The sequence below is a fragment of the Neophocaena asiaeorientalis genome, unplaced genomic scaffold (assembly GCF_003031525.2).
Source record: "Neophocaena asiaeorientalis asiaeorientalis breed wild unplaced genomic scaffold, Neophocaena_asiaeorientalis_V1.1 scaffold108, whole genome shotgun sequence".
Lineage (NCBI taxonomy): Eukaryota > Metazoa > Chordata > Mammalia > Artiodactyla > Phocoenidae > Neophocaena > Neophocaena asiaeorientalis.
Window position 1 is genome coordinate 3,560,271 of NW_020173770.1, and position 27,724 is coordinate 3,587,994.

Sequence of the window (27,724 nt, forward strand, 5' to 3'; positions counted from 1 at the left end):
ACGGAACGCAGTGCCCCAGGGAAGGGTTTCCATCTGCTCATGGAGGTTACTAGAGCAGGCAGTGAAAGTCTGATCAGGACCCGCACTCTCCACTACCACGCAGGGCCTTCCAGATGACAGGTTCCTTCTGTCCTGTGATCAGCCTGTTAAAGTCCAAACGATGACTGTCCCTCGAGCCCATCCGAGACTACTGCCAAGCTTTACGGACAACCCCCGGGAACACGATTCACGACAGCAACCGACATGAATAATCAAAATCCGTATCAGTGGCTGAGAGGAAAACATATCGGATTTTCAAGCTGACTTTCAAGAGAACGTAAAGCTACTCTGCACGGCTGTGAGACCATCACATTTGGTGAACTCGATTTTTCAATGTAAGATCTGTGCAGAGGACCCTCTGCCTCGACCAGACAGTGTGCTCTGAATCAGGAGTGCCCCGGCCGCACGGCCATGCCTTGGGGAGGCTGCAAGTCCGTGGGAACAATGCCGAGCATCCCGGCCCGCAGCGCGGGGACACTGGGCACCATCTGATGCTGCGTTAAGGTCGCACTTTGGTGTGAGCGCGTCAGCAAGGGGGGCCTTATCTCGCTGTCAGGGGGACTAGAGATGTCGTCAACACCAACTTTTAAAACTAAAGGTAACTGGTCATTATCTCAATGAGTAGCTGAGAGAGGGCAAGACCCAAGGAGGGTAGGGGCCTCACCCCCTAGAGCTCCCGTAGCCCTCAGACAGCCCTCTAAGGCAGGCATTATAGCCAGGGTATAGATGAGGAAGATGAGCTCAGAGACCCTAGTTCGAGGTCATTCCCAGGGTTATTAGCACAGGGCCAAGGCTCAAGTTCAGGGCTTTGGTCTGACTCCAAATTGTGTGGATTTCTCCCTTCCCTTGGCCAGAAAGCTTTTTTTTTTTTTTTTTTTTTTTTTTAAAGTAAATCCATTGCTTTATCTCTCTTTGAGGTTCATCCTTAGCATAAAATCAGAACGTGAGTTTCAAAGCAGAACAATGTCACCCTCTCCCTCTCTACTTGTCCAACAGCATCCACACGGGCCATTACGGAGGGAAGGTGTGAATGACTCGCCGGCAGGCTTCAGGGACCTAAGGAAGCCTCCTCCATTCAGCAGGGAGCACGAGAAAGATGGGGTTGAAGGAGAAAAACTCCAGGAGCGAACCCGTTTCTGGCCCCAAACTCACCGTTCTGGGTCAGTTTGGTGGAGCACACCAGAGTTGAGATCTGGAAGGAATCTTTACTAATGGTGCAGCTCCCAAGACTCTGCATGCTCTTCCCCGTCGCCGAGTGGCCCTTCTCTTCCAGCTCGGCTTTGGTGGACGGCAGGCTCAAGTACGTGCCGGCGTCTTCCAGCTTCTTCGCTTCGGCCTGTGGGTTTAATGATGCGACAGGTCAAATACAACTGACAATCCCATGCAATATTTTCTACCCCTTAGGATCCTTAATCCTTTCAACCGTCATGATATTTGCTCTTTATCATTTGCTAAACCACTTATTTTATTTTATATTGGAGTATCACTGGTTAACAGTGTTGTGTTAGTCTCAGGTGTACAGCAGAGTGATTCAGTTATACATGTACATGTGTACTCTTTTTCAGATTCTTTTCCCAACTAGGCTGTTACATAATATTGAGCAGAGTTCCCGGTGCTAAACTGCTTATTTTAATGATTTCCCTTATTCCTGGAGATGAATTCACATTCACGCAGAGGGTTTTCTTAAACAGCACTTAACGTGTTACCGTGTATCAGCTTCTCTCCTCAGGGACAGCTGGTCATCTGAAATGTTCATTTACATAATTAAATGTTGCTAGATAGCAGTGTTCTCACAAAGACGGGAAATGTCAGCTCAGGCCAGGAAGCCCAGAAAGACTTGAAACAGTCAATATTAGCAACACTGCACCAACAGAAGAGCGTACCTTATAGACAATAAGATCGTGTTCCCCGTCTCTTAGGGTGGTCCCATCGTAGCGCATCAGCTTTACAAAAGCAAGTGCGAATATCTTCTCGGATTTATCCTTAGCTGCAACAGAAATTAATAATCATTTTCTACTGCCATCACGACAAAAAAGAACACCATAAAATGCTGCAAGGGCTGCCTTTCTGAAAAAAATTACAAAACTGTTCTGACAGATGTTAAAGTAAACATAAACGGAGATATAGACAACGTTCACTTATCATAAAAGGATCAGCTGTGCTCAAACTAATCTGTAAATTCAAAGCAATTACAATCAAAATCTCATGGGAGAGCTTCCCTGTGGAACTTGAAAACTGATTCTACAGTAAAGGACCAACAGTAGGAGGATGGTTTTGGAAAGGAACGTGGAGGAAAGCCTGCAATACTAAAACCCAACGGTAACTGGAAAGTGGTAACAATGAAGACGGTGGGTTTTTAACACAGGGATTCACAGACCAGTGGGAACAAACAGGGCATGAAAACACAGGCCATTGCAAGTGACCACTGGAAGGGACAGACCCTTCAGAGTGTCAGCAGGGAGAAACAAAACAGATGGGTGCTCACCTCACACCCTCCACAAATAAAAGTCCCATGTGGACTAAACACCCTACTGTGAAATGTTTTTCTCTTTGGCAAGAAAAGTCCTTCCCCCAGAATTAGCACGTGAGACTCATTCTCTCACTTCGTTCAAGTTTCTGCCAAAGTATCACCTGCTCTGAAGTGAACAGCCTGCCTAGAAGAGCAAATGCCTACCCTGGCCAGTTCTTCACAGTCACTATGGGCTGAACTGTTATGTTTTATTTGTTCAACAAAATTCTTATGCTGAAGCCTAACCACCCCCCGCCCCACCATGTGGCTGTATTGGAGAAAAGGCCTATAAGGAGGTTCTTAGGATTAAAAGGTCATAAGGGTGAGGCTCTGATGCTATAGAACGGGTGCCCGTATAAGAAGGGAAACAGACACCAGAGTGGTCCCTCTCCGTGTGAGCTCACAGAGAGAAGGCGGCCGTCTGCAACCTGGGAGAGGGTCCTCACCAGAACCTGACCATGCCGGTACCCTGATCTCGGACTTGCAGCCTCCAGAACTGTGAGAAAGTAAATCTCTGTTGTTTAAGGCACGCAGTCTATGGTATTTTGTTATGGCTGCCCAAGCAGATTAAGACAACAGATTACCAAGAGATTACCAAGCCTGTAGGGTGTCTGTGCATGAGAAAGGGCCAGGGGAGGGGGAGACAATGACGTGGTGCTTATTGCTAGTTTCACCCACTGGGCTTTCCCATGCACAAGACATTGTGTATTTTTTCACTGCTATCTCCCCAGTGCGTGAAATAGTGCCTGCTATATATGTTAGGTACTCAAATATTTGTTGTAGATGGGGAGACGCCAACAAACAAGTCCTTTCAGGGACTTCCGTGGTGGTCCAGTGGGTAAGACTCCGTACTCCTAATGGGGGGCCCAGGTTCAATCCCTGGTCGGGGAACTAGATCCCGCATGCATGCCGCAACTAAGAGTTTGCATGCCACATCTAAGGAGCTGGTGAGCCGCAACTAAGACCTGGTGCAGCCAAAATAAATAAATAATTTTTTTTAAGTCCTTTCAGATAACAAATAAAACAAAAATTGGTGGCTTGTTAAAGCGTGCTGATGGGAACAGGGACCACCCAGCTGGATGGTTGGAAAAGGTCTCTCTGAGAAGACCTTCTTGATGACGTATGAGCCAAGATGTAAACCCTCCAGGAAAAGAGATGGCCAAACACGGAAGCCCTAAAGTGGGACTGGCCTGCCTTGCTTGGGGACTGGAAGCCCGTGTGGCTGGTGAGTGGTAGGCAGTGAGAGCTCCAAGGTGGGCAGGTGCCAGATCAGGTAGAGATAGATGAGGAGTCTGGACTGAAGAAATGGATTTGTGATGAATTTTTCAAGATGTAAGCTGAACACAGCACGGAAACACTGAGTTTCAGGGCTAGAAAAGACCTTTAAATTATAGATCCCATGGGCTCCCCTGGTGGCACAGTGGTTGAGAGTCCGCCTGCCGATGCAGGGGACACGGGTTCGTGCCCTGGTCAGGGAAGACCCCACATGCCGCAGAGCGGCTGGGCCCATAAGCCATGGCCGCTGGGACGCCAAAAGAAAAAAAAATTATAGATCCCAGATTCTCTTTTTGGAGATGAAAGGACAGAGGCTGAAGAGCATACATCTGCCCACCTTGAGTCAGGGGCTCAAAATATTTGCTATAGGACATCACTGCCTGAGATACCACGTCTCGTTAGTCTTTGCGTTTCTGGTGTCCATCGGGTCTGGCACACACATTAGGTGCTCAATAAATGCTAGCTAATTAGCTGGATGAACGATTGACCAACCAAAGCTAAAGGGAGGGATAAAAGCAAAAACTATGTACTTCTAGAAATTGAAAGAACTTTGTGAAAGGGTTCTTAAAAACATAAAACTCAGTGTTCGGGTGAGAAGGAAGAGATCCTTTTAAGTTTGGGCTGACATGAAAAAAATTAAAAACACATCTCTCTGAAAGCAGCTGCAGTTCAGGACACGTGACCATATCTGCCAGCAGAAGGCTTCCCCTGACCCTACTCTTAAGTAGCACACAATTTAAAAGTGCACCTTTTATTAATACTCTGCATCTTCACACAGGGGATGGACTGCATTTGTTACATCCTCATTAGCAGCCATTATGAGGCAGACAAGAAATTTACAAAACGTCAGAGGCCACAGAAGAAGGCCACGTGCCCCAGAGGGCGGGCAGCGCTGGCGGACCCAACCCGCCCCCTGCAAACAAGGGAAACTCGGCTCCTGGCAGGCCGGCCCCAGAAGCCACTCATCTGCCCGCATCCACATAGAACATCAGCTGATGCGTTCGGAACGGCTAACAAGCTGCGGCAGAGCGTCAGACGGTCACACCAGCACCCAACGTCCCAGCCCCAAAGACAGCTCCCGGTACGAGAAACCCCCTCACTTTCTTCCACTAGGGGTAAAGAGCGCGCATTTTGCCTGGGGCGGCGGGGAGGGCACGCGGCGTGGCCTTCCTCCCATTTCTGACCCAGAGCATCTGCAGACGAGGCCGCAGCAGGGGCCCCGCTGGCCCCCATCCTGCCGGCAGCGGACAGCTCGGGACGGCGTCAGCATCACACTTGCAATGCTCGACACGTTCCCCAAACCCCACCAGCTGTGGCCGGGGAGACTTCATTAATTACGCAAGTGTGTCGTGGGAGGCTGGGTGATAGCATCTTGTCTATAATGAGTACTTAAAACTGACAAGAGAAACAAGGATTCTGAAAATTAAAATGCTACCAAAGAGATCCCTCTGCCCTGGTGTAATCTATTAATTAGAGAGAATGAGCTTGTTCTAAAGAGGGAGCGTGCTTCTGAGACAAGTCCCCTGTGCATTCTAGAACTTTGTCCTTGCCCTGCAGCAGGGCTCCCCACCCTCTCCTCCCCTGCAGCCCATTCGCACCCCCGGCAACTTCCGGTGTGCAGGGCGCTGGGCCCACCACACCTTCTGGGACTTGGCTGAGGACATACCTGCCCCCAATTCCTCCAATCACCCATCTGACCCTGCTCACCCCGCACCTCTGCCTAATGCACACGACGCTCCCAGGCCGCTGCTCCGCACGTGGCTCTTGCGAGCCGATCTCACGCCTCAACCCAACCTAAGTCTGGCAAGAGGAGAACTCTCTGTGTGAGCTGCGTATACAGCAGGTGCTCAACACAGACCAAATGACGGCAGTGGCCTCGGTGCTCCCCAAAGGCAGGGGAGACACAAGGACTGAGGTGGGAACCAGAGGCCTTCCACTGACCATCAGGTGACTCTGGGCCACTGAGGTGGGGTCTCTGAGGCTCAGTTTCCTCATCTGTAATGTAGGAAGCGCCAATGATCTACCACATGGCATCGTGGTGAGGACTCATCTAAGTAACGTGGTACAAACACTTGCGCCAGGAGAGAGTAAGAGCACGATGAACACGTACGAAGAGGTGTCCGCGTCCGTCCGAACATCCTATCCATCCACGTTTCAGCCATCCAGGAGTGCCCACAGTTAGCAGACCCCAGCCCGCTGCCTGGTGGCCTGGATTTGGCCCGAAATGGGGCGGGCCCGGCTTTCCAAGCTGCCCAGACTTCACACCCTGCGCCTCCCACACTGCTTGGGCCCCGACCCCTTCTCAGCTGGCCCCTTAAGCACTGGGACAAGAGGAGGGGTGGAATGATGCTCCATAGTGCTCCCACCCCTCCCCCGGCATCCTCCACACGCCCACTCACCACGAGGGACCCCGTGCTGCTCCAGACCCCTTGGTTCAGCCACCTCCCGGCCTCACCCCACGCAAGCACATCTTCGGGCTGACAGTCACACTTTCCACACACCAGCCCTGTAGTCCTCGCGCCTCTTCAACCTCACAGAGCTTCTCACTGGTCCCACATGGGGGTCTACGTACCCCCAACTTCACGCCTCTGCTCACGTGTTCACCCTCCCGGCTGCTCTCCTGCACCCTTGCCTCTGCGGGCTCCACGCTCTGGGGAGGGCACAGGTCAGGCAGGCCCTCAGAAACAGTAAGGAGGGTGGACACACCATCGCAGCAGCAGTGGTCCTGTGGAGCCCTATCCTATGGCCGGCACCCTGCTGAGGGATTGGCAGCCCCCGTGCATTCCCCTCCTCAGGCTGAAACATCTGTGAAGACACAAAGAGCCAGGGCTCAGGTCCCCCAACTGCAGGGCTCTGGCCCCCACAGGCTGCCGGGTGCCAAACGCGTCCACCCAGACCACCGTTCCCTCAATGCCGCTGCACACATGACCCAGCATCACTTATTTTCTCAAACCTTAGCCCACTGCCAGATGGATAGAGACCATGAAGGGCAGGGGGCATATCTTCCCCTTGTGATATCTTACTTAGTGTCTAGCACAGGGTGACGCCCTTAGCAGACAATGAATTCAACACAGGTAACGAGACAAACTTCAATCATCGATAATAAATCCTCCCGGAAGGTGACTGATTCAAACTTCTATCCTCCCAAAGTCTTGGCATCACGGCCAAGGCTACACCAACGTGGACGAGAAAAGGCAAGCCAGAGCTCCAGGCACCAGCAGCTGGCAGCAGAGCCAGAGGTCTTCAACGCCGGTGCAAGAGCATTAAAAGCAATTTTTGAAATCTAGGTATTATATCTCAGTGACTTTTCTGATGGATGGGGCAGTATTACAAGCCAAAGGGGAAAGAGGAAACCCAAGGGGTGAGTAGGAAGGAGCGGCACCTCATCAGACAAATTCGAGAAGAAACTGAAGATCTCCTGGGATCAGCTCAGTCAGAGTGGGTAGCACTTCACGGGAGCGGGTTCGCGTGGGCGCGGAGCTGAAGTGTCAAGACCTCACAGTGTTACAGTAGCCACGTTCTAGAACAATCCAGAGTAAGTGCATGATAAACACGGGATAACGAAGCGTGTGGTTACTCACAGTCCTGGGACGATCTATGTCGGAAGGTAAACCGGAGGTGACTGCGGTTCACGTCCTCAATGGGGATGGCCACCTGCAGAATAAAGAGAGAAGCTGAGCACCTTTAGGAACATCTTCTCGCTTGATCGGCTTTGTTCCCCTGGAGACATCCTGGACCGCTCTACGCTCTTCTGCACTGCAGGGAGAAGACACCGCACACCTCATCCCCTGTATGACTATCCCAGAAGCAAATGCCCTTTGAAAATTTACACCAGGTAATACTGTCCGGGATGCGGAGCACACTGGACAAGGCAGCTGAATTTTTATTTAAATGTGATCCTCAGCGTGAAGAGTCTATTTTTAAAAGTTGCCATTTTCGTTTTTAGCCCCGATTCGGAAGTGTCTATATTCCCTCTACAGTTGTAGGGACCTGCCCTCGGCTGCAGCAAGAAGGCGGTCCTTTTGTGACTTACAGTAAAAGGAGAAAGACTTAATACCTGCTGCCTTTAAGCCAAGATTGTCCCTAATCTCACAGCTAACATCTGTATTCCAAAGCCAACCGCTGGCCTGGTGTCCCAGTACCCAAGCCTGTGCGTGGTGTGTGGGCTGCGTGGGGGTATCAGCGGGCTGCATTAGGAGCCTCAGAGCACCGAGGCCAAGGGAACAGGATGCATCTCTCCAGCGATGTCCTCCGTGTATTATCATCTCTATTTTTTTCCATTTGGTGTAAAGACAGCATGCCACACATAAAACAGACCCGAGAAGAGAAAGACAACTGCTATCTTTAAAGGACTCTGTATTTGTCTCCAGGAAAGTCCTGGTTTTAGGTCCAAAAGGAGATGAGAGTAAATGTAAATTCCAAGAAACACCAGCGTGGTTCCTTGGCAACCCTAAAGGACTTTGTTGAAAGTGCCTTGGGGGCTGGCGGAGAGTGTCCACGGTGGGCAGCCCTGGGTTGGGCAGGAGGCAGGGACTTCCTCAGGGTACAAATGAGCATTTCATAATCAACCCCATGGGAAAAGGACCATGCAAATGATACCTTAACCGTCTCAAACCAGCGCGGCTGTTTCACTTGGTAATAAATCACGGACTTGTATTCTGAAATAGCTTCATCACCAGCACCCGGGAAAATCACATGCTTTAAAAGAAGAGGCATAAAGAGATCGCATCAGCCCTCACAGAGTCTGAGGCTGCAACCATGTCCCCCAAGACCCCACCCAGTTTGATGATCCAGAAGGAGCAAGGGTCCTCGGGGAACACCAAAAACCCCATGGCCCATGGAACACCTCCCAGCAATGGAAGAACAGATCTGGCTGGAGCCAGCAGCCAGCAGAAAACCTTGCTCACAAGGCATCTAAGATCTTCATGGCTATGCGGTATATGGGGACGCTACTGTCCTCCATCCTTCGTACCCTTACCCCTAATAACTTTCACCCTGGACCCGCAGCAAGTTGCCTGACTCGGTGGCTGGAGTAAAGGGCTGCAGACCAAAAAGGAGGTGGCAGCACTCTGTCCCTTCTCTAGCCACAGACACTGACCACTCGCCTCTATGGAGAGCGAGACCGGTAAAGCCCAGGGGAAAAGGGCAGGGACACTGGACACAGGCCACCCAGAGAGAAAGGATGCCACCGACCTCCTGGCGCAGCTGGGCCTCAGGAGCACCCACAGGGCACTGCTCTCGGCCACATGGGCCCAGGGGAGCCCAGGCTGCAGCCACAGGCCAGAGAAGCAGCTGGTGGAGGGCCCCAGCTTGGGCTCAGCCTCCAGTCCTCAGAGAAGGCCGCAGCCTCTGAGCACTTCCCAGGGCACCCGCAGGCTGTTGTGACCACGCAGGAGGAGGTCTTGGTAACCACCACCGAGCAAAGCACAAGGCTCAGAGGCCCAGATTCACAACCCAGTTCCACCTCTCATGAGCTCTCTGACCTTACGCAAGGTGACTGATTTCTCTGGGGCTCAGTTTCCATCTGTCTCAAAAGATGCTAATAACAGTATCTGAACTTCTAATGTGATCATTCGCCCTCTGAGCCTCGGGTTTACACCGGCAAGTGGGACCCCAGGATAGAGTTTGGAAAAGAAGGTGGTCAGTTGGACTTCCCTGGTGGTGCAGTGGTTAAGAATCCACCTGCCAATGCAGGGGACACAGGTTCAAGCCCTGGTCCAGGAAGATCTCACATGCCGCAGAGCGACTAAGCCCGTGCGCCACAACTACTGAGCCTGCACTCTAGATCCCACGAGCCACAACTACTGAAGCCCATGCGCCTAGAGCCCATGCTCCGCAACAAGAGAAGCCACCGCAATGAGAAGCCCGCGCACCACGGCGAAGAGTAGCCCCCGCTCACCGCAACTAGAGAAAGCCCACGCGCAGCAACGAACACCCAACGCAGCCAAAAATAAACAAATAAATAAAAAGAAGGTGGTCAGGACCCCAGGGTCGTCCTGAGACAGGCCGGCTGCTGGGACCCGGTAGAAACCAACCCTCTTAGGCAAGGGAAGAAAAGGAAGAAAAAGCAAACACTCTTCCCCAGAAATGAGATTGTGGCTTTTGGCATTCTGCAGCAGAGCCAAGGCGCACACTTGGGAAGTAAAACTTAAACACTACAGGCTCAACTCTGCAACAATCAATACCTCCAGTCGTTTTCCATCTTCGTCGTAAACAGACACCGTAACCTCAACATTCTTTGCCGTCGTTTTGCTTCCTTTATCAAAATCTCCTTGAACTAATGTTACGTAGATATCGTTTCGGACATCACCTGGGGGGAAAAAATTACACCTTTAAAACCAATCTATAGGGCTTCCCTGGTGGCGCAGTGGTTGAGAGTCCGCCTGCCGATGCAGGGGACACGGGTTCGTGCCCCGGTCCGGGAAGATCCCACATGTCGCGGAGCGGCTGGGCCCGTGAGCCATGGCCGCTGAGCCTGCGTGTCTGGAGCCTGTGCTCCGCAAGGGGAGAGGCCACGACAGTGAGAGGCCCGCGTACCGCAAAAAAAGAAAAAAAAAAACCAAAACCAATCCATTATTCACAGTGTAACTGTGATTTTTGCCATTCCTAGCAGAGTATCATAAATACTGTATTAGATGATTATGAAATATTTTCTACAAAATAGTGTCCGCATTTAACAGCATGACAAAGGCAGTTTTCATCACTATAAGACTTGCAAGAAAGAGGAAAATGTCAGGGCCCCTAATTATCTGCTTGGTGCTTCACGTGGGCAGAGGAGCTCTTACACTCCATGGGCAGCCCATGCCCGGGGCAGCTCGAATGCTGTCAGTGGGTTTGCGCAGATGCTAGCCCCCCCGCCCCGCCCCAACCCCCAGCATCCACGGCCCACTGCAACCCACATCGCCACTCCTTGTTAGGGCATGGCTGCGGTCATCTGAGGCTCAGTAGCCAAGGAATACCCCAACACCCACTGGCACACCAAGGATAACCAGCAACACTGGCCTCCTTTTCGTTCCACTGAGGAGTTGAACAAAAACAGTATTTGAACCACAAGGCAATGTCCTGAGTTGACACTTAGGATCAGGGACTAGGGATGGGTCAAGAGAGAAACTTTCTGCAAAGAATCCTCTCTCCTCCTGGCAGGCAGTTGTCAAGATCCTGAACGGGGACACAGGGAGCAAAGCCTCATACATTTTTTAAGTGAGATGGGCCTTAAACTGTGCCCCCAAAAAACACAACCCCACACACACACGCAACAAATGAGCTCAAGACGCTTCCTCCTCCTGAGAATACACAAAGCCCCTGGTAATGGTCCGACTGGGAAAACTTTGCAAGCTTCATTAGCAGCATGATTTAGAGGGAGCATCGCTACGCTCTGACGGCTGCTCTGCTGTCTGTCTGGCTGCCTCAACAGTGTGGCCAGGAGCAGCAAATGACCTGCTCCGGGCAAAGAACAAGGATCCCCAAAGAGAAAAAATCCCCTTGGTTTCTTGTTTTTCTTTTGCTTTCTAGACTGCTCTATTCTGGCTTTTAATGTATCCAACTATTAGATTAAGCTTTCATTTAAAAGTCATTATTGTAATAATCCCAGCGGGTTGCTACCACTGCCATAGTAGCTGCTGGAAAAGAAGTAAGGCTGTGATCGCCGATAGTGACCACGGAGAAGTTAAGAAGGATGGCGCACAGGGCTGGGGGCAGGAGGCAAGGCTGCCGGTCCAGGACCTGCCGCTAATTAGCTGTGTGACCTCAGACCAGTCACTTAACCTCCCAGGCCACTCACCACTAAACGGCCTGATGGATAAGGCAGGGTAGTCTGTACAAGAGCTCCGCCTGAAAATTCTATCAAAGCACCAACGCCATCATCAAAAAGGGCCATAGCAGCTTCATACGGGCCTCATCAGCCAGAGAGGCAGCATGCGCTGGGCAGGGAGGTGGCTGAACCTCAGGGTCCCCTCCTCCGATGGGCCTAGGGATCCTGACTCCAGCCCAGAAGTAAGACCCCATTTATAGGAGGTCAATACCCCCGATGGGCACTCACTCACAAGAGGGTCTCAGCAAATGCCTCCCGGGCTACAAGGTTCTCATTCTGGGGAGGAAGGAGGCTGGAAGCAGATACAGGTGGCCCACCCAAGCCTCCAGCCGCCTTCCCAGCTCCAGCGACAACTCTGCTTCCCCACCAGAATCCTTCAGAAGGACCTAGGGATTCCCAGCGGGTCATGAGAAGGTAGGAGAACCAGCAACAGTGACACGGCCGGCTCTCCCACCGTGCAAAGGAGATGCACGTCTCCGTAAACACGCGTATACAAGAAGGCACAGTTTCTGCGAGGCTGAAGGCGGGGGTCTGACAGAGCCCCCCCAAAAGGGTAAGGTGCAGTGCTCACAGCCTCTCAGTGGTCACTCAGCCACCGAGGATGTGGGGGACTCACTCAAGCCATGCTTGCTCGCTGTGGGAAGCCCAACCCCAGACTTAGGACATGGAACAAGCCAGAACAACGATCAGCTGCACAGTTTTCCCAGGCATCGATCATGAGATTATCATAGAGGTTTAGACTTACTTTTTAAGTCTATCAATTGTAAGGGAGGCACAAGCAGCGTGAACCAGAAGCTTCCCAGGTTTCCCTTTGCACACGAGGGCCTCCTCAGGTCACCCAAGATAAATGCATGATGTCAATGACGTTATCCTCATCTACAAATTTGCACCTTGAATCCAAATGCAAACAGTATGTCCACTCGGAAGTCCCAGTCAATTAGCTGCATATAGAACAGCCTTGACTCATACAAGCAATAGGTGTTCCATCGTTTCTTAACTTGCTGAGTGTCACGCTTACCTCCTCTACAGGTGAGACTGGCAAACATTCAATCTAGCTGATGTTAGATGTCTTTCCTATCGTTTTAACAGACAGAGTAGACAATGACCCACAACAGCCCTGAAAGGCAGAGGGAGCAGAAAGAACATGTCCCTAAAATGCCCTAAAATAAACGAAGCAATAACGTCGAGGCACACTGAGTGCCCAGCTCTCCCTGTGAACCTACAGCAAAGCCCTGTAACCAGGAGGCTGCAGGGAAGCACCGACCACGGGGTGCTTTGGCCCCGTTTCCACTGCTTGTTACCCGTGTGACTTCAGGCTATGGCTTAATCTTGATGGGAATTAGTTCAACACCAATTTGTAGGCTTCCAAGATCCTTATATGGAATCAAGCTAGATTATTAATGGGAGCAGTATTTGCAAACCAAAAAGTATCCCACGGTTATCGAGGATAAAGATTCATGCTCCCCAAGATCTCGTTGAGAATCAAATCAGATGATTAATATGAATGTCATTTGGAAACTGAAGGCATATGTAAATATCAGAGGTTAACCTTAACATTATCAGTTTAATAAGTGTAAAACCCATGGTTGGGTTGGGGCGATACTAGTGTGATAACTAATACACACTGAGCGGGTACCGGGTGTAAACATTCACAGGCTTCACGCATGGAACCTGTGCATCCGCCCTGCAGCAGCCTTTGTGCTGGGCTGCCACTTTCTGCTCCCCCTTCCTTCTTTTGATCAGATGTCTATCCAGACATGTGTAGTGTGTCCCTGTCTCCCTCATACAGCCCTTGCAGCTGGGAGGAGCTGACCCCTTCCAGAGGTCCCTGTGGCCGATGTGCATGTCACCACCATCGCTGTCCAGGGTCCCCAGGGGACCTGAGGCCAGATGACGCTCGGCCTGCTTGTTTGGAAACACTGGGTGGAAAGCATGTCGTCTTCTTCGAGACACTGGGATTTGGGAAGAAGGTGGGCGCCAGCAGGACCTGTCCCCAGAGGATAAAGTCAACACGCAAAGGAGACAGCTCAGCAGAGGGGGCTGCAGAGAACCGGAGCCAGTGGTCCAGGCTGACCTGGCAGCAGGCTCCGTCCCTTTTCCTCATTCACATGACCGACAAGTATCCTCGGGGTGCGGCCATGTGAGCTGGCCTTGCGTTCTCTGTTACTTACACCCTAAAGCATCCTAACTCCAACCAGGTCTACAGGTAGGAATTATTGTTATTGTTCAGAGGAGGAAACCACAGCTAAGAGCGATCGGCTAACTTGCCCAGGGCCAGGGAGGGGCAGAAATGATATTCATACCAGAGGGTGGGCTGCCTGCACTCTCACTTCTGGGGCCAATGGATGGGGTTCAAGGCTGTGGACCACTGTGGTGAAGAGACACTTAACCCATAACCTACCAAAGAGGGTTATTTTCAAAGCTTGGAACATTAGAGGGTATATTTACCCAAACTGTGCTCCCTTCATTTTGAACACATTCTGGATAATTCAAACGCTCTTAGAGGATCATAAGACGGGCCCAGGACCATCATCGTGAACGTACGTTATTATCGTAAAGGAGTCGCCAACCATCATAGTCAATCCGCTCCTCAGAGCCTAAAAGTGAATTCTGCACAGCTCTCCAAACGGTCCCCTGTCTGATCACCCTCTATCACATCATTAAGGATCACCCGACCAAACGCATTCAGTCCTTCAGCCACAGGGTGAGTGAGATGTCAAACGCCCATTCTTCCGTTCCAGACACTGTGGGCAGAAGACACATTGCAGGCGTCCTGATTAAGGGCAACAGCAGAGCACGCAACAGCGGTGCGTTTGATTATGATCACGACGGCGTTTTGCCCAGCTGGCGACAGAAACCATCTCAAGGTCTCAGGGCTGGGTCTCCGGCCAATGCTGTTTCATTTGCTTATCGCTGTTACTGTATCACCAGGAGTCGCTCCACACCAGCCCTCCAGGGTTATTATAACCGAGAGAAACCTCCTCCCCTCGGCCTGACCCCGGGTGCTCGGCTGTCACGCTGGCCGCAGCTCCTGCCTGCAGGAATGACCCAGCGCCACGCGGGGCTTTACACCCTCGACCCTCTGCTTCCCTGAGCTCCTACCTAAATGTCGCTCTTTGCGGCCAGCTACATAAACCCTCCCAATGCCGGCCGCATCCACCCCACGCTCAGAGGGGCTAAAGGATTCATCCATTCTTACCAGGCATGATTATCTCCGGAAACCCCGTTTTCCGAGCCACTGCTGTGGTCCTGTCCACCAAATGAGGAAATTCTTTTCTAATCTGATGGATATCTCCAGGAAGTAATTTCAATGTTACCCACAAACCTAGAAAAGCAATGGATGCATGAGTCACATTTTATCATGTACATCTTTATATCTTGTACATTTTTAGAAGTTTTCATGAAATCAATATCAATAAATGAGCAGCTTTTAATTCACAACGCAATGCCTTAAGAGGAAGTGTGGGTGGATGAGAAAGACAGGAGCGGGACCAGGGAAAAGGTGCCTGGCACAGATGCCTGCATCCGATTAGCTGGGATGCAAATCCCACACTGGAGGAGCCTAAGGACATAACAGCAGTTACGTGCTACCTCTGCCTGGGACCGATGACTCTTTTGAGTTGATATACATTGAAGACAAATCAGAAGGTAGCATTTTTCTGGAAGGGGATTGAGAAGGCTATCATTTTCCATTCTCCCAAGAAGAATGACAGCAGGAGAGGATTCAGGAGGTAAATTCGCAGCTTCACAAACCCACGAAAGTATCCAGTTGCTCAGCGGCACCCGTGCTCCCGGGAAGGGGAGCCGCAGAACACAGGGCTGGGGACCACCAGCGGGCCAGCCACACGACTGGGACAGCGGCAGTCAGGGCAGCCCCGTCCCTCTGTTTCACAATGTCACAGCAAAGTAGCAACTAATGCTCTGGCCACCCCTCAGCTCCTTTCTCCAAGGGGGAAAATGAAGGCTTTCAAATCCTCTAAAAGAGATGCAAGGATGCCCGAGAGAGAGCACGGTGTACCTGGGAGGCGTGTGTGCCCTGCCCTCTGTCCCCTCCTCCACAAAAGCTGACGCATTTTGTATAAAATGCTCCAGGAGCAGCAATCAAACAATAAGAGGGAAGAAAGCCGACACCTGACAAAGTCAAAGGCAGGATACAAAGCAGGCGCTCGGCTCCATCAGCGTTTGCAATGACGTGCTCTCCTAGGGAGGGAGGGGTGTCACTATCGGTCGGCACGTCGGGGTCTCCATCCTTGAGATTTTGGGGGCGTGGCCTGCTTGCTCTCCTCTCACTCAGCTCTGCGGGACCCCACCTGCCCATCAGAATGTAACAGTACCTGTCCTCACTTACATGACCATTGTATGTGTGCCCACGTGTGTATGTGTCTGTCTGTCCAGCTGTCCCTCCTCTAGATGCATGCTTCCAGGGACCACTCACCACTGTTTAGCTCAGCACCCCGCACTCAGTAGAAGAAAATAGGAAAACCACAGACCTTGTTCACAAACAACTTTCATTCTAACTGGACCTGGAAGACAGCTGACGGGGACACACAAGGAACACATCTGAGGCTCCTTCTGCTGTGAGCGGCTCTGCTGAATTAAACCTCACGCCTCACTCCCTCCCCCTCCCCCCTCCAGCCCCCTCGTCTCCCAGCAGCTGGCCTGTCCTCTGCAAAGATTTACACAACTTGTCGTTGAGAAAGTCCACGGTCACTGATGACATTTTATTCTTTACCAGCTGCTGAAAGCCCTCTCCTCTTGCCAACTAGACCGTCCCCCCTCTGATTTATTCAAAAGTACCTAATGTGCACCCACTGTGTGCCAGACACACACAGGGCACTGCAGACACCGGGCAAAGACTCACTACACCACGGCCAGGGGCTCAGTTCTATTCCATGAGCCAAACACCGAGGGTGTCTCTGTGAAATACGTGCCTACAAAGAGCTTTCTAAAGCACATGTGGAGACTGCGCTCCTGGGCGTCACAGAGGCGCCCCTGAGGAAGGAACACTGTGCTGAGATGAGGGGTGATGAGATGCTAAATAAGGGGGTTCCAGGCTGCAGCCCCAAGATGCAGAGGGAAGAGGCGTGGGATGCGGCTGGGAAAGCAGCACAGACCTGCCCCCTGGGCCTGTCGGCCGTGGCAGGAGCTATGGTCCCCACCAAAGGGCCCGGGGGAGGAGTCCGACCAGAGTCTGACCTGACAGGACTCAAGTGGCTGCATGGGACTGGGTAGCTGGGAATTTAGAGCGAGGTGAGGACCCCAGTGAAGAGACCACGGCAGGAGCCCAGGCGGACACTGGCAGGACCTCAGCACCGGGGGCAGGGTGTTGTGAGCAGCATCGGGGCCATATCAGAAGTGGAGGAAGGAGGGGTAGAGGGGGAGTGGCTCTCAGAGATGGCGACAGTCCCGGGCATGACCAATAGCAGGTGCTGGCACACCCTGCATCCCAGTGGAGACGTCCTGAAGGGTCAGAGCACAGAGGGAGGAGAGCAAGACGACGCCGGTCCTGTGCCCAGGAGAGCTGCTGACATGGCGAGTCCACACAGGGAAAGAGAAGTCAGCGAGAGACAGGGGTAGGCAGAGGGCAGAGAAAAAAGAAAACCAGGTGCGGGTGGCATCACTGTGGCCGATGGCACAAAATGCAGCCCGAGGAAAGGGGAGTGTCTGCAGCACGGAGCAACCCGGGTGGGCCTCAGCAGGAGCCCTCCTGGGGGAGGAGAGGGGCAAACGCTGCTGGGAGAAAGACAGAGAAGTTACAGGAGACGAAGGGCAGACAGCAGGCAAAAGATTCCACTGAGAAATCAACAGTGGAGTCAAGAGCTAGTCAATACAGAGACAGAGGGAGAATTTTTTGTCTGTTTCCTTTTCTTTTCTTTCCTTCTATATTTTTCCCCTTTCTTTCTTTTTAGGATATAAAATTCCCGATCATGAGAGAGAGAGTTGAAGAAGTAGGAGAGAAGCATAACCAATAAAAACAGGTCTCTAAAGAGTCGTCAGGGGGTAGCACGCCAGCAGGGACACGTGTATCATTGCTCAGGATGTGCACTGCACAAGGCAACTAGCAAAGAAAGGCAAGTGGGAGCTACATCCAGCCTGCACTCTGCTCACCAAGCTGTGTATCCCGGCAGCGATACGTCTCCCCACTCACCCAGGACAGACCATCTCTTTCTAATTCACACAGAAGCACCACAAGCGGGACTTCCCTGGTGGTGCAGTGGTTAAGAATCCACCTGCCAATGCAGGGGACATGGGTCCGATCCCTGATCCGGGAAGATCCCACATGCCGCGGGGCAACTAAGCCCGGGCACCACAACTACCGAGCCTGCACTGCAAAGCCTGAGAGTCACAACTACTGAAGCCCGTGCACCTAGAGCCCATGCTCCGCAACAGGAGAAGCCACAGCAATGAGGAGCCCACAATGAAGAATAGCCCCCGCTCGCCACAACTAGAGAAAGCCTGCGCGCAGCAACAAAGACCCAACACAGCCACAGATAAATAAATAAATAAATGTACATTAAAAAGAAGCACCACAAGCTGGCACAGCTCCAGACCTGAAGGATGAGTGAACAGACGGACCCTTGGAGTGCCGGGCACCTAACCCCTGGCTCTGTCCTCCAGTAGAGCAGACCAGGGAAAAGGGACGCTCACAGAAGTGCAAGGGGAATTATCACTGCACATGACACTTGACATGAAGCTGTTCCCTGCTGGGGACACCAGGACGCAGCTAAATCTTAGGAGTCTGAGTCCCGACACCTCACAAAGGAAGGAATATCTCCAGAATAAATCTAACTCGAAGACACTTTGCAAGGACTTGCAGGACGTGCTGAGATAATTATTTAAGAGCGTAAAAGTAAAGATGTCTTTCCAACACCTTTGCTTTCTCACAAGTACCAGCTTGCTCAACTAGCTGATGAACCAATAACTTGGTGACACAACTTGTTATAACACAATTTAAACACAGAGATTAAATTTGCCCTGTTACGGTGGGTTTCAAACACTTTCCTCAGAGGAGGAAATGAGGCCAATTTTCAAGGGAAAAGTGTATTTTAGGTTGACTTTTGCTAAACCAGAGTAACTAAACACAAAAGGGATTATTAGCATATGCTATATTTCAAACAACAGGAGCAGATGTCTGGGGGTGTATGAGGACTCACCGTCCACATAAAATACCCAGCGCCTCTGGGTTCAGAATAATTTGGGCTAAATATAAAAGATGTCCATTGCAACAAGTAAACATGTAGATGTTAACCTAAACTAGGCCAAAGCCTGGAGACCAGTTCAGAAGGGACAGGCCATGTCCCTCCAAGTCCCTTCCACAGCTCTGTGCACTTGACAGTGTGAACTGATGGGTCACCATGGATGGAAACATGGGGCTCCACTGGGCAAAACCCCGCAAACCTAGCAGCTCGCTCCATGCTGCATTCACTGGGCCCTGGGCCTCTCAGCTCTCCCTGGAATGCACTGAAATAGGCCTGAGAGTGAGCCCTGGCGAAAGGTCACTCCATCACTTCCGGTTCAAGGTCAACCTGAGCCAGTGATGTGGCCCAAGGGCATTTTGGTTCAGGAAGGCACCAACGGTCCCTCTGAAAACAATCAATGTTCTTGTCACTTAGCTCTCACTGTGACCTGAAAGCACCCCTCCTCCCCCCAGAGTTCAAGGAATCGGGGTCCCCTGGCAACAGTCCATCTCTGCGACACAGATTTTGGCCACAATACCAGTGAGACTGACAGAGGCGGGCCACGGTCCTCTTTGTGAGCAAGTTCCTGCTGGCCAGCCACCAGTCTCCACTTCTCCTGTGTGACTCTGTAATAAAAGTGTATCAAAACTCTGATGACTTTGCAAGAGGAGCCGGGGGCCTGGGGCCTGGGGCCACTGCCTCAGAGCGCTCTCATCAAACAGCTTTAACTGGATCTCCCTGCAGTTTTCAGTTAAAGTGCAAATTGGGAGGGCTGGTAATTTATGAGAAGACGGGTCCTGGGCCAGCTGAAAATTCTCTGTCTAGAGAGGCCACGATTCATTAACGTTTTGGGTTGGGGTTTTTGTTTTGTTGTTTTCCAGGGAAGGGGGGTGGTTCATATCAAAAGAAAGCCAAAAAAATCCCTGCAGAGGGATAGGGGCTGTTAATTCCTCCAGGACACTCTTTAGGTTTGATTCACGCTCTCCCTTAGAACAATGGGAAATGAATCAAGATAATTGTTGCTTAAAAGTCTGGTGACATAAGGTAACTAGACAATGAAGCAGGTCTGTTCACCTCAGCTCTACTGAGTTTATGGTTAAGTCTGCATCTAATCAAGGACTCAGGAATGGATATTCCCACTGGTGCTGAAAGCAGCCTCAGGTCACAGCAACTCAGAAGGTGACTCCCCCAACTTCCCTTCCAGCTGGAAGCGGGGCCTCAGTAAACACTTGTTTTCCGGCAGCCCTCCTGGCCAGCCGAGTGCCAGCTGTCACCAGCCCGTGGTGATCGATTCATTGCCTCTGCCAACAGAGGGTCAGCCGCTGGGAAACTTGTCAGCGTGGGATTAAAAGCGATGACTGCAGGCTGGGGAGCAGAGGAGAAATCCCCTCGATTACAAAACTGAAGGGGAACCAGTCTGCGAAATGGAGCCACTTCCTCAGGGGTACGGGGTGCGGGAGCCCCGGAAAACAAGGTGGCAGTGATTAGTTCACAACACGAGTGAAAGAGAAAAAAAACAGCGAGAAGAAGAGCACGTGGGGAGGTGGGTGATGTTGAATGTCTCTGTGTCTCTAAACAGCAAGGTGAAATCACAGGCAGTGGACAGTTATTTTCTTCTCTTGTGAAGTCATTCAAGTGTTCTGAGCAGAGGAGGTGGCTGGAGAAGTCTGAGGAAAGCAAACAGAGGAGATGCTTCCAGTCCTATCAACCCTGGGCTCTTTCCAAACATTTCATCGTATCCTAGTCAGTTTTCTCCTCTCATCCAGGAGCTTGGCTCTCAGCAATGTTTACAAAGATGATCGGCAAAATAGCCCGGAGATGGAAACAACCTAAGTGCCCATCATCGGATGAATGGATAAAGAAGATGTGGCACATATATACAATGGAATATTACTCAGCCATAAAAAGAAACGAAATTGAGCTATTTGTAATGAGGTGGATAGACCTAGAGTGTCATACAGAGTGAAGTAAGTCAGAAAGAAAAAGACAAATACCGTATGCTAACACATATATATGGAATTTAAGGGAAAAAAATGTCATGAAGAACCTAGGGGTAAGACAGGAATAAAGACACAGACCTACTGGAGAATGGACTTGAGGATATGGGGAGGGGGAAGGCTGAGCTGTGACACGGCGAGAGAGAGGCATGGATATATATACACTACCAAACGTAAGGTAGGTAGCTAGTGGGAAGCAGCCGCATGGCACAGGGATATCGGCTCAGTGCTTTGTGACCGCCTGGAGGGGTGGGATAGGGAGGGTGGGAGGAAGGGAGACGCAAGAGGGAAGAGACATGGGAACATATGTATATGTATAACTGATTCACTTTGTTATAAAGCAGAAACTAACACACCATTGTAAAGCAGTTATACCCCAATAAAGATGTTAAAAAAAGATGATCGGCAAGAAAACCCTCACAGGCCATACATCAGGGACAGCGAGTACATCATTACCCAGCCCTGCCACCAGCATCATTATCAGCGTCACCACCCTCAGTATCACTGTTGTCATCATCGTCATCAATGTCATCATCACCATCATTGTCGTTATCATCATATCAATATCACCATCATCGTCACCACCATATCACCATCATCGTCACCACCATATCACCATCATCATCATCACCATATCACCATCATCATCATCACCATCATCATCACCGTATCATCACCATCATCGTCACCGTATCACCATCATCATCACCACCATATCACCATCATCATCACCGTATCACCATCATCGTCACCATATCACCATCATCATCACCGTATCATCATCATCGTCACCATATCACCATCATCGTCACCATATCACCATCATCATCGTCACCGTATCACCATCATCACCACATCACCATCATCATCGTCACCGTATCATCATCATCACCATATCACCATCATCATCACCATATCACCATCATCGTCACCATATCACCATCATTGTCATCACCATATCACCATCATCATCATCACCGTGTCACCATCATCATCATCACCGTATCACCATCATCATCATCACCGTATCACCATCATCATCATCGTCACCGTATCACCATCATCATCATCACCGTATCACCATCATCATCATCACCGTATCACCATCATCATCATCACCGTATCATCATCGTGTCATTACCAGCGTCACAGCTGTCATCACCACTGTTGTCATTTTCATCATCAATATCATCGTCATCATCATCAAACTAAAATTCAAACCACAGCATGTTCCCAAGTTCATGCAAAAGGACTCTTATAGAAACAAAACCACAGAATACATACCCTGGCCCTTGTGGTTGACTTCTTTGGCAGCAATGACTTTGTTTATAACAGTCTGAAGGAAGTCATTCTCCCCCGCCACCCTGGGTGAAAAACGGGATGACATGTTCAGCGGCTTGTGTCGAATGGCGTCGTCCAACGCGAGCCTGGAGGGCACGGGACGACCAAGACCACAGGAGACAAAGGGGCACAGGGACCCAGAGGTCACGGTAACAAGGGAACACAAGAGATCATCATCACCGAGTGCGAGAGAGAGTCATCACAAGTCAATGCACGACAAAGGACAGGATAGGTGACAAGAGAGACAGGGAAGAGCATCGATCAGGAAAATGCTGAACCGCACAAGAGAAGTAAAGCGAACGAGGTCGGCCCCATCCCCGGGAAATAAAAGTGAACCAGAGCACCACTCCGTGTCTATCAGACAACTTACAAAAAGGGAACTTATCTGAAAATAACATGGCTGAACAGCATTTAATCCCAAGGAATGTTTATGACCATTTCTTCTTTTTCATTAATTCTTGACCATATAGCATAGGTCAAGGGGTGGGTGCTTTGAAGGGAAAAGCAAAACCAAGACAAAAAAAAAAACAAAAGATCCCTCGGACCTAACTGCTTAGGAAGCTTGGGTAGCAACCACTCTGCTCCATCAGACTGTGTACTCAACATAGCCTAAAATAATTAAGTGTGAAGAGTGGTATAATCTTCAGAGAACACAACTACCATGCCTGAAGAGTAAAACTGACACAATTATGAATGTAAATCATCAATGTTTTGGGGACTCATGGATCAGGAGCTTTTAAAAGAAGCTGCACCAGGACTGAGAAAATAGAAACAAACAGGCGACATGGGCAAAGGGAAATACCGTGTAGCACAGCAAAGCACAATATGTAACAAGCAAGAAAATGTACATCAGGTATATAATGTTTAAAATTATTTCCAGAAACTAGGACAAGTGCTATTCATCACTTGAGCCCACATTACTCAAGAAAGCTGAGTGCTGTTTTCATTTACTTCACCAAGTTAAGAAAGACAAAGAGAGGGCTTCCCTGGTGGCGCCGTGGTTGAGAGTCCGCCTGCCGATGCAGGGGACGCGGGTTCGTGCCCCGGTCTGGGAGGATCCCACATGCCGCGGAGCGGCTGGGCCCGTGAGCCGTGGCCGCTGAGCCTGCGCGTCCGGAGCCTGTGCTCCGCAACGGGAGAGGCCACAGCAGTGAGAGGCCCGCGTACCGCAAAAAACAACAAAAAAAAAAAAACAGAGAGAGAGAAATGTACTCTATGCTTCCTTCCCTAAAATTTACCCTGTGGTATAAAAAATCAGTTTTAATGGAGAAAATATGGGTTTCATTAGCATGGCATTTCCCAAAGAACTACTTCCATTGCTTATTTTGCTATTAAAATCATGCTTCTCTTTTGTTTCTAACACTGAACATATGAATCTGTGTATCAGTCTTCCTTTAATGGAGCAAGAAGTTACAAATTACAGTAAGAAGTGAACATGTAATTAAAGTGGACATTTCACTACAAGAGAGAAAAAAGTGGCAGCAAGATACCACCTCAAGTAGGTCCTAACAAGTCCCGGTGCAACTGAGATTAGTGAGTCTAAAACTAACCCCCTTCACTTCTCAAACCGTAACCCAAGTTTTTTTTTTCCCTTGACTTTTCCCAGAAGACACTAGTAGGCAACAGGTAATTTCAATGCACTGGTGCGTTTGGGCATCAAGAAACTCTGAGGTCTAATGAGTAAAACAGCATTCAAACATCACTGGGCTGCACTGTTTTTCTCATGGGCAACTTAATAGTATCGTTTTATAATGGTGTGTTTTAGTTATTACCTCAGTATCTGCCCATGTTCCAAGATTATGTTCTCCTTGTTTACTAAAGAAACTTCCAGATTCTGCAGAATGGAGTTCCCTTTGTAACTCTCTTCACCAGGTATGATTCCAAAGTATCACGTTCCAACAGAACGTTCTATGATGACGGGAATGTTCTCTACCTGCACTGACCAATCTGGTAGCCACTAGCCACCTGTGGTACTGAAGACTTTAAATGGAACTAGTGTGATGGAGGCACTAAATATTTAATTTTAGTTAATTTTCATGAACTGAAATGGCCACATGTGGCTAGTGGTTACAGTGTTGGACAGAAGAATAAATCTAAAGCAATGAAGCCACAAAAACCTTCGCCTCCAGTTGTGTGGTGAGATACGTAAAAGTGAACCTCAGTTTCAAGCACATTAATGCAATGTTTTCTGTTACTCTAAATGCCTACTGAGCCATGCTTCAAGATGCTGTCTGACCAGATCACCTGCCTGTAAAGGAAACCACTCTGTTCCACCTTAAACAAGTGGTTCTCAAGCCCGGGGCTGAAGGCGCGGTCCGTCGTGCAAATACAGGGGTGCAAAGGGAGACCACCTCCTGCTCCCCCAGCCCCCCAGGACAGGACTCCCCCCGCCACCCGCCAACCTCCAAACCCCCTCAGCCAACACCTGAAAACAACCAGAACTGGCTAAAATAAAATTTCTTTCAAGCCTGGAATCACTTAAGTAGAAAGAGAAATGAGGAGAAAAGACAGAATGCAGGGCACTATGACAGGTCATTCTAACTCAATTTATCCTCTACTCTGTCTTGTAAGATTTCACACCGCCAGGAGGAAGCCCCCTCTTGTAGTTAACCTAAACCCCTCTAATTCCTCCTCCTTTCTCTCTGTCTAAGGTGGAGAAGTGCCCTTGAAGGGACTACAGACCATTATCCACGTGCCCTCTGGCTTTAATCTCCAGGGAAATAACACCAATTCTTTCAACCTTTTCCACGGGAACTACCTTCAAATCGGATAATCAATTTAATGAATCTCCTCCAAGTGCTTTCCAAGCACACCTCTCTATAGACTTCAGGCCAGAACTACACAAACCCTAAAAATGGCAAGCACAGACAACGTCCACTCGAGGCAGCCCCAGAGACAGGAAAATCACAAGTTACAAAAGAATTCATTCTTATTGTGTGCAGTTTTTTTATTTTGAAGACAGCAACTTCCCATGAGGAATGTGAAACTACTGTACTTTGAAAATGTGAATAGCTACTAGAATAAATCAATTATGTAAAGAAACATGCATGCTCAGATTGGAATTGTAATTCTGAGTGTCCCACATGATAAGGCACGTCAGGGATCACACGTAAAATCTTCTACTCGCAAGACCATAAACTTTAACCCAGGTTTCTTGCGACTACAAAAATGCCCTTCACTAGAGCAGTGACTAAACAGATGTTTCATTATTATTCAATAATCAATTCCTGTTTGTGCTGAATTTATAAACTGAATCATAAACATAATTATTACAAACATACATTTTCCACATTCTATCTGGTTAAGTACTTTGCCCCATACTTACGGCTGAAAGGGAATGAAATGCTGTTTGTCTTCATCATCTACTTTTCCATTTATTATATCTGTTACATCCATCACTGGGGACAAGAAAAGAACAGAGGCGGTTTTGCTTAAATGCTATCATCATAGAAGGCAAACAAACAAAAGAACATCAGAATGTCCCCTGACCACAACAAGCATAAACTGGTGGAATTTTCTTATATTCAAGTTTAAAGTATTTCCACGTTTGAAAGACCAATCAAGTTATCAGGAAACACCAGCCCAAATGGGGTTGGGGCTTAAACAGCAGAGTTCCACTTAATAAATTCCTTTGTCTATTACCCAACTGGCACCGACTGAGCTGCATTTTCCAATAGAACCTTATGTGTTGATGAAATGTTCTATCCCAAGGAGCATCTGAAATGTGGCCGGTGGAATGGAGGAACTGAATTTTTACTCTGATTTCACATGTGGCAGGGCGACCACACTGGACAGCACCGTTCTGGAGCCTCACATCAGCCACTGCACGGCCCCAGCAAGGAAACAGTACATCAAGTGGCTACGGTTCACCCACCCCGTGCTGGCATCCGCGGACACCATTTCAAGAAACACTGGACAGCTAATCCCCTCACTCACCTACTGTATGGTTGAGGAAACTAGGCTCAAAGACCTGAATGAATTTGCCCCAAATCTGGCAGCTGGAACATCACCGATGCCCAGCTCAGACCAACACAGCGAGGAACCCCGAGAAGAGCCCTAGGGGCACTGGACACGTGCTCTGTCTCTGCTCGGCTACCACAACTGACTGCAGGTAAGTGAGCAACACGCCTCACTTAATCCTTCTGCACGGTCCCCTCTTTGACAACATACAATCACATATTAAAAATGGGGACAATGTCCATTTCTACCACCTCCCTCCACCCTAAAAAGGGGGAAGGGATTTGCAGGACCAGAACAGAAGCATCCCTCCTGTTGTTAAGAACCTAGGGGCAGGTTAGGAATAAAGACACAGACGTAGAAAATGGACTTGAGGACACGGGGGGGGGAGCTGGAGCCAAGTGAGAGTAGCATGGACATACATAGACTACCAAATGTAAAGACTACATCTTTACCACCAGTTCTGAACCAACAAATAGAGCTCGTTTTTCAGCCCAAGTCCAATCAGCCTTCGGCATTTGCAGCAGCAGCTCAGACAACCGGCTCCATATGGGTCAGAACAAGTGAGTCTGAACCCAGGAGACTACCTCCTGCAGCCCAGGCCGCAGTGAGCAGCTCTCCTGTGTCCGCAGACCTCTCTCCTCTGGGACTCATCCCACCAGCTGACTATGAGTCTCTCTGATAATCCAGCTCCCTTGTCAAAGCCCCATCTCTAGCCCTGGACACATATAGGAGCCCAGCAACTACTGGCAGGAAGGCAGCATGTGAGCAAGAAACAAAACCTAGGTCTGAGCACCAGTAAGTTGAAAGCAGCCTTAGCTCTGCTACTTCCTGGGAGCGACAGCCCCATTGGGCCCCCAGCCCAATCTCAGAGGGAAAGGCGTTGAAATCGCCCATCACCATGTCTTTCCCTCACTGGGCTTCAGCACACAGGTCCTGGTGAAGAAAGTTCTCGCTGTGATTGGGACTTTGGGCATCAAAGGTCCCCGTTGCCCAGGGAAGAATGAAGGACTTGGGGGTGTCACCCCCAAAGTAAGAGCCCAAGCGTTTCTATGTTCAGGTATGAGGGTCCATCTTAAGAAAGCCAAGAGTCCACTACTGGGCAGATACCCTGAGAAAACCGTAATTCAAAACAGAGACATGTACCCCAATGTTCACTGCAGCACCGTTTACAATAGCCAGGACATGGAAGCAACCACGGTGTCCATCGACAGAGGAATGGATAAAGAAGATGTGGCACATATATACAATGGAATATTACTCAGCCATAAAAGGGAGTTATTTGCAATGAGCTGGATGGACCTAGAGTCTGTCATACAGAGTGAAGTCAGTCAGAAAGACAAAAACAAATACCATATGCTAACACATATATATGGAATCTAAAAAAAAAAAAAAGGTTCCAAAGAACCTAGGGGCAGGTCAGGAATAAAGACACAGACGTAGAAAATGGACTTGAGGACACGGGGGGCGGGAAGGGGAAGCTGGGACGAAGTGAGAGAGTAACATTGACATATAATCACTACCAAATGTAAAATAGATAGCTAGTGGGAAGCTGCTGCATAGCACAGGGAGATCAGCTCGATGCTTTGTGAAGACCTAGAGGGGTGGGATAGGGAGG

At 49.8% G+C, this 27,724-nt stretch overlaps 1 protein-coding gene across 2 annotated transcripts in view; it reads right to left on the reverse strand.

The window, feature by feature from the left end:
- The window catches only part of DOCK1 (dedicator of cytokinesis 1), a 463,294-nt gene that overhangs the window by 419,028 nt on the left and 16,542 nt on the right, over nucleotides 1-27,724 (reverse strand). Inside the window, exons 8-15 of one of the 2 annotated variants that reach the window (XM_024751569.1) lie at nucleotides 25,475-25,547; nucleotides 22,093-22,172; nucleotides 14,833-14,958; nucleotides 10,009-10,133; nucleotides 8,423-8,521; nucleotides 7,405-7,477; nucleotides 1,923-2,026; nucleotides 1,192-1,375 (exon numbers count right to left, since the gene is read on the reverse strand). In XM_024751569.1, coding sequence (XP_024607337.1) covers nucleotides 1,192-1,375; nucleotides 1,923-2,026; nucleotides 7,405-7,477; nucleotides 8,423-8,521; nucleotides 10,009-10,133; nucleotides 14,833-14,958; nucleotides 22,093-22,172; nucleotides 25,475-25,547 — 864 coding nt within the window. Of the gene's footprint in view, nucleotides 1-1,191; nucleotides 1,376-1,922; nucleotides 2,027-7,404; nucleotides 7,478-8,422; nucleotides 8,522-10,008; nucleotides 10,134-14,832; nucleotides 14,959-22,092; nucleotides 22,236-25,474; nucleotides 25,548-27,724 lie in introns of both variants that reach the window. The other variant, XM_024751568.1, reaches the window with a different exon arrangement.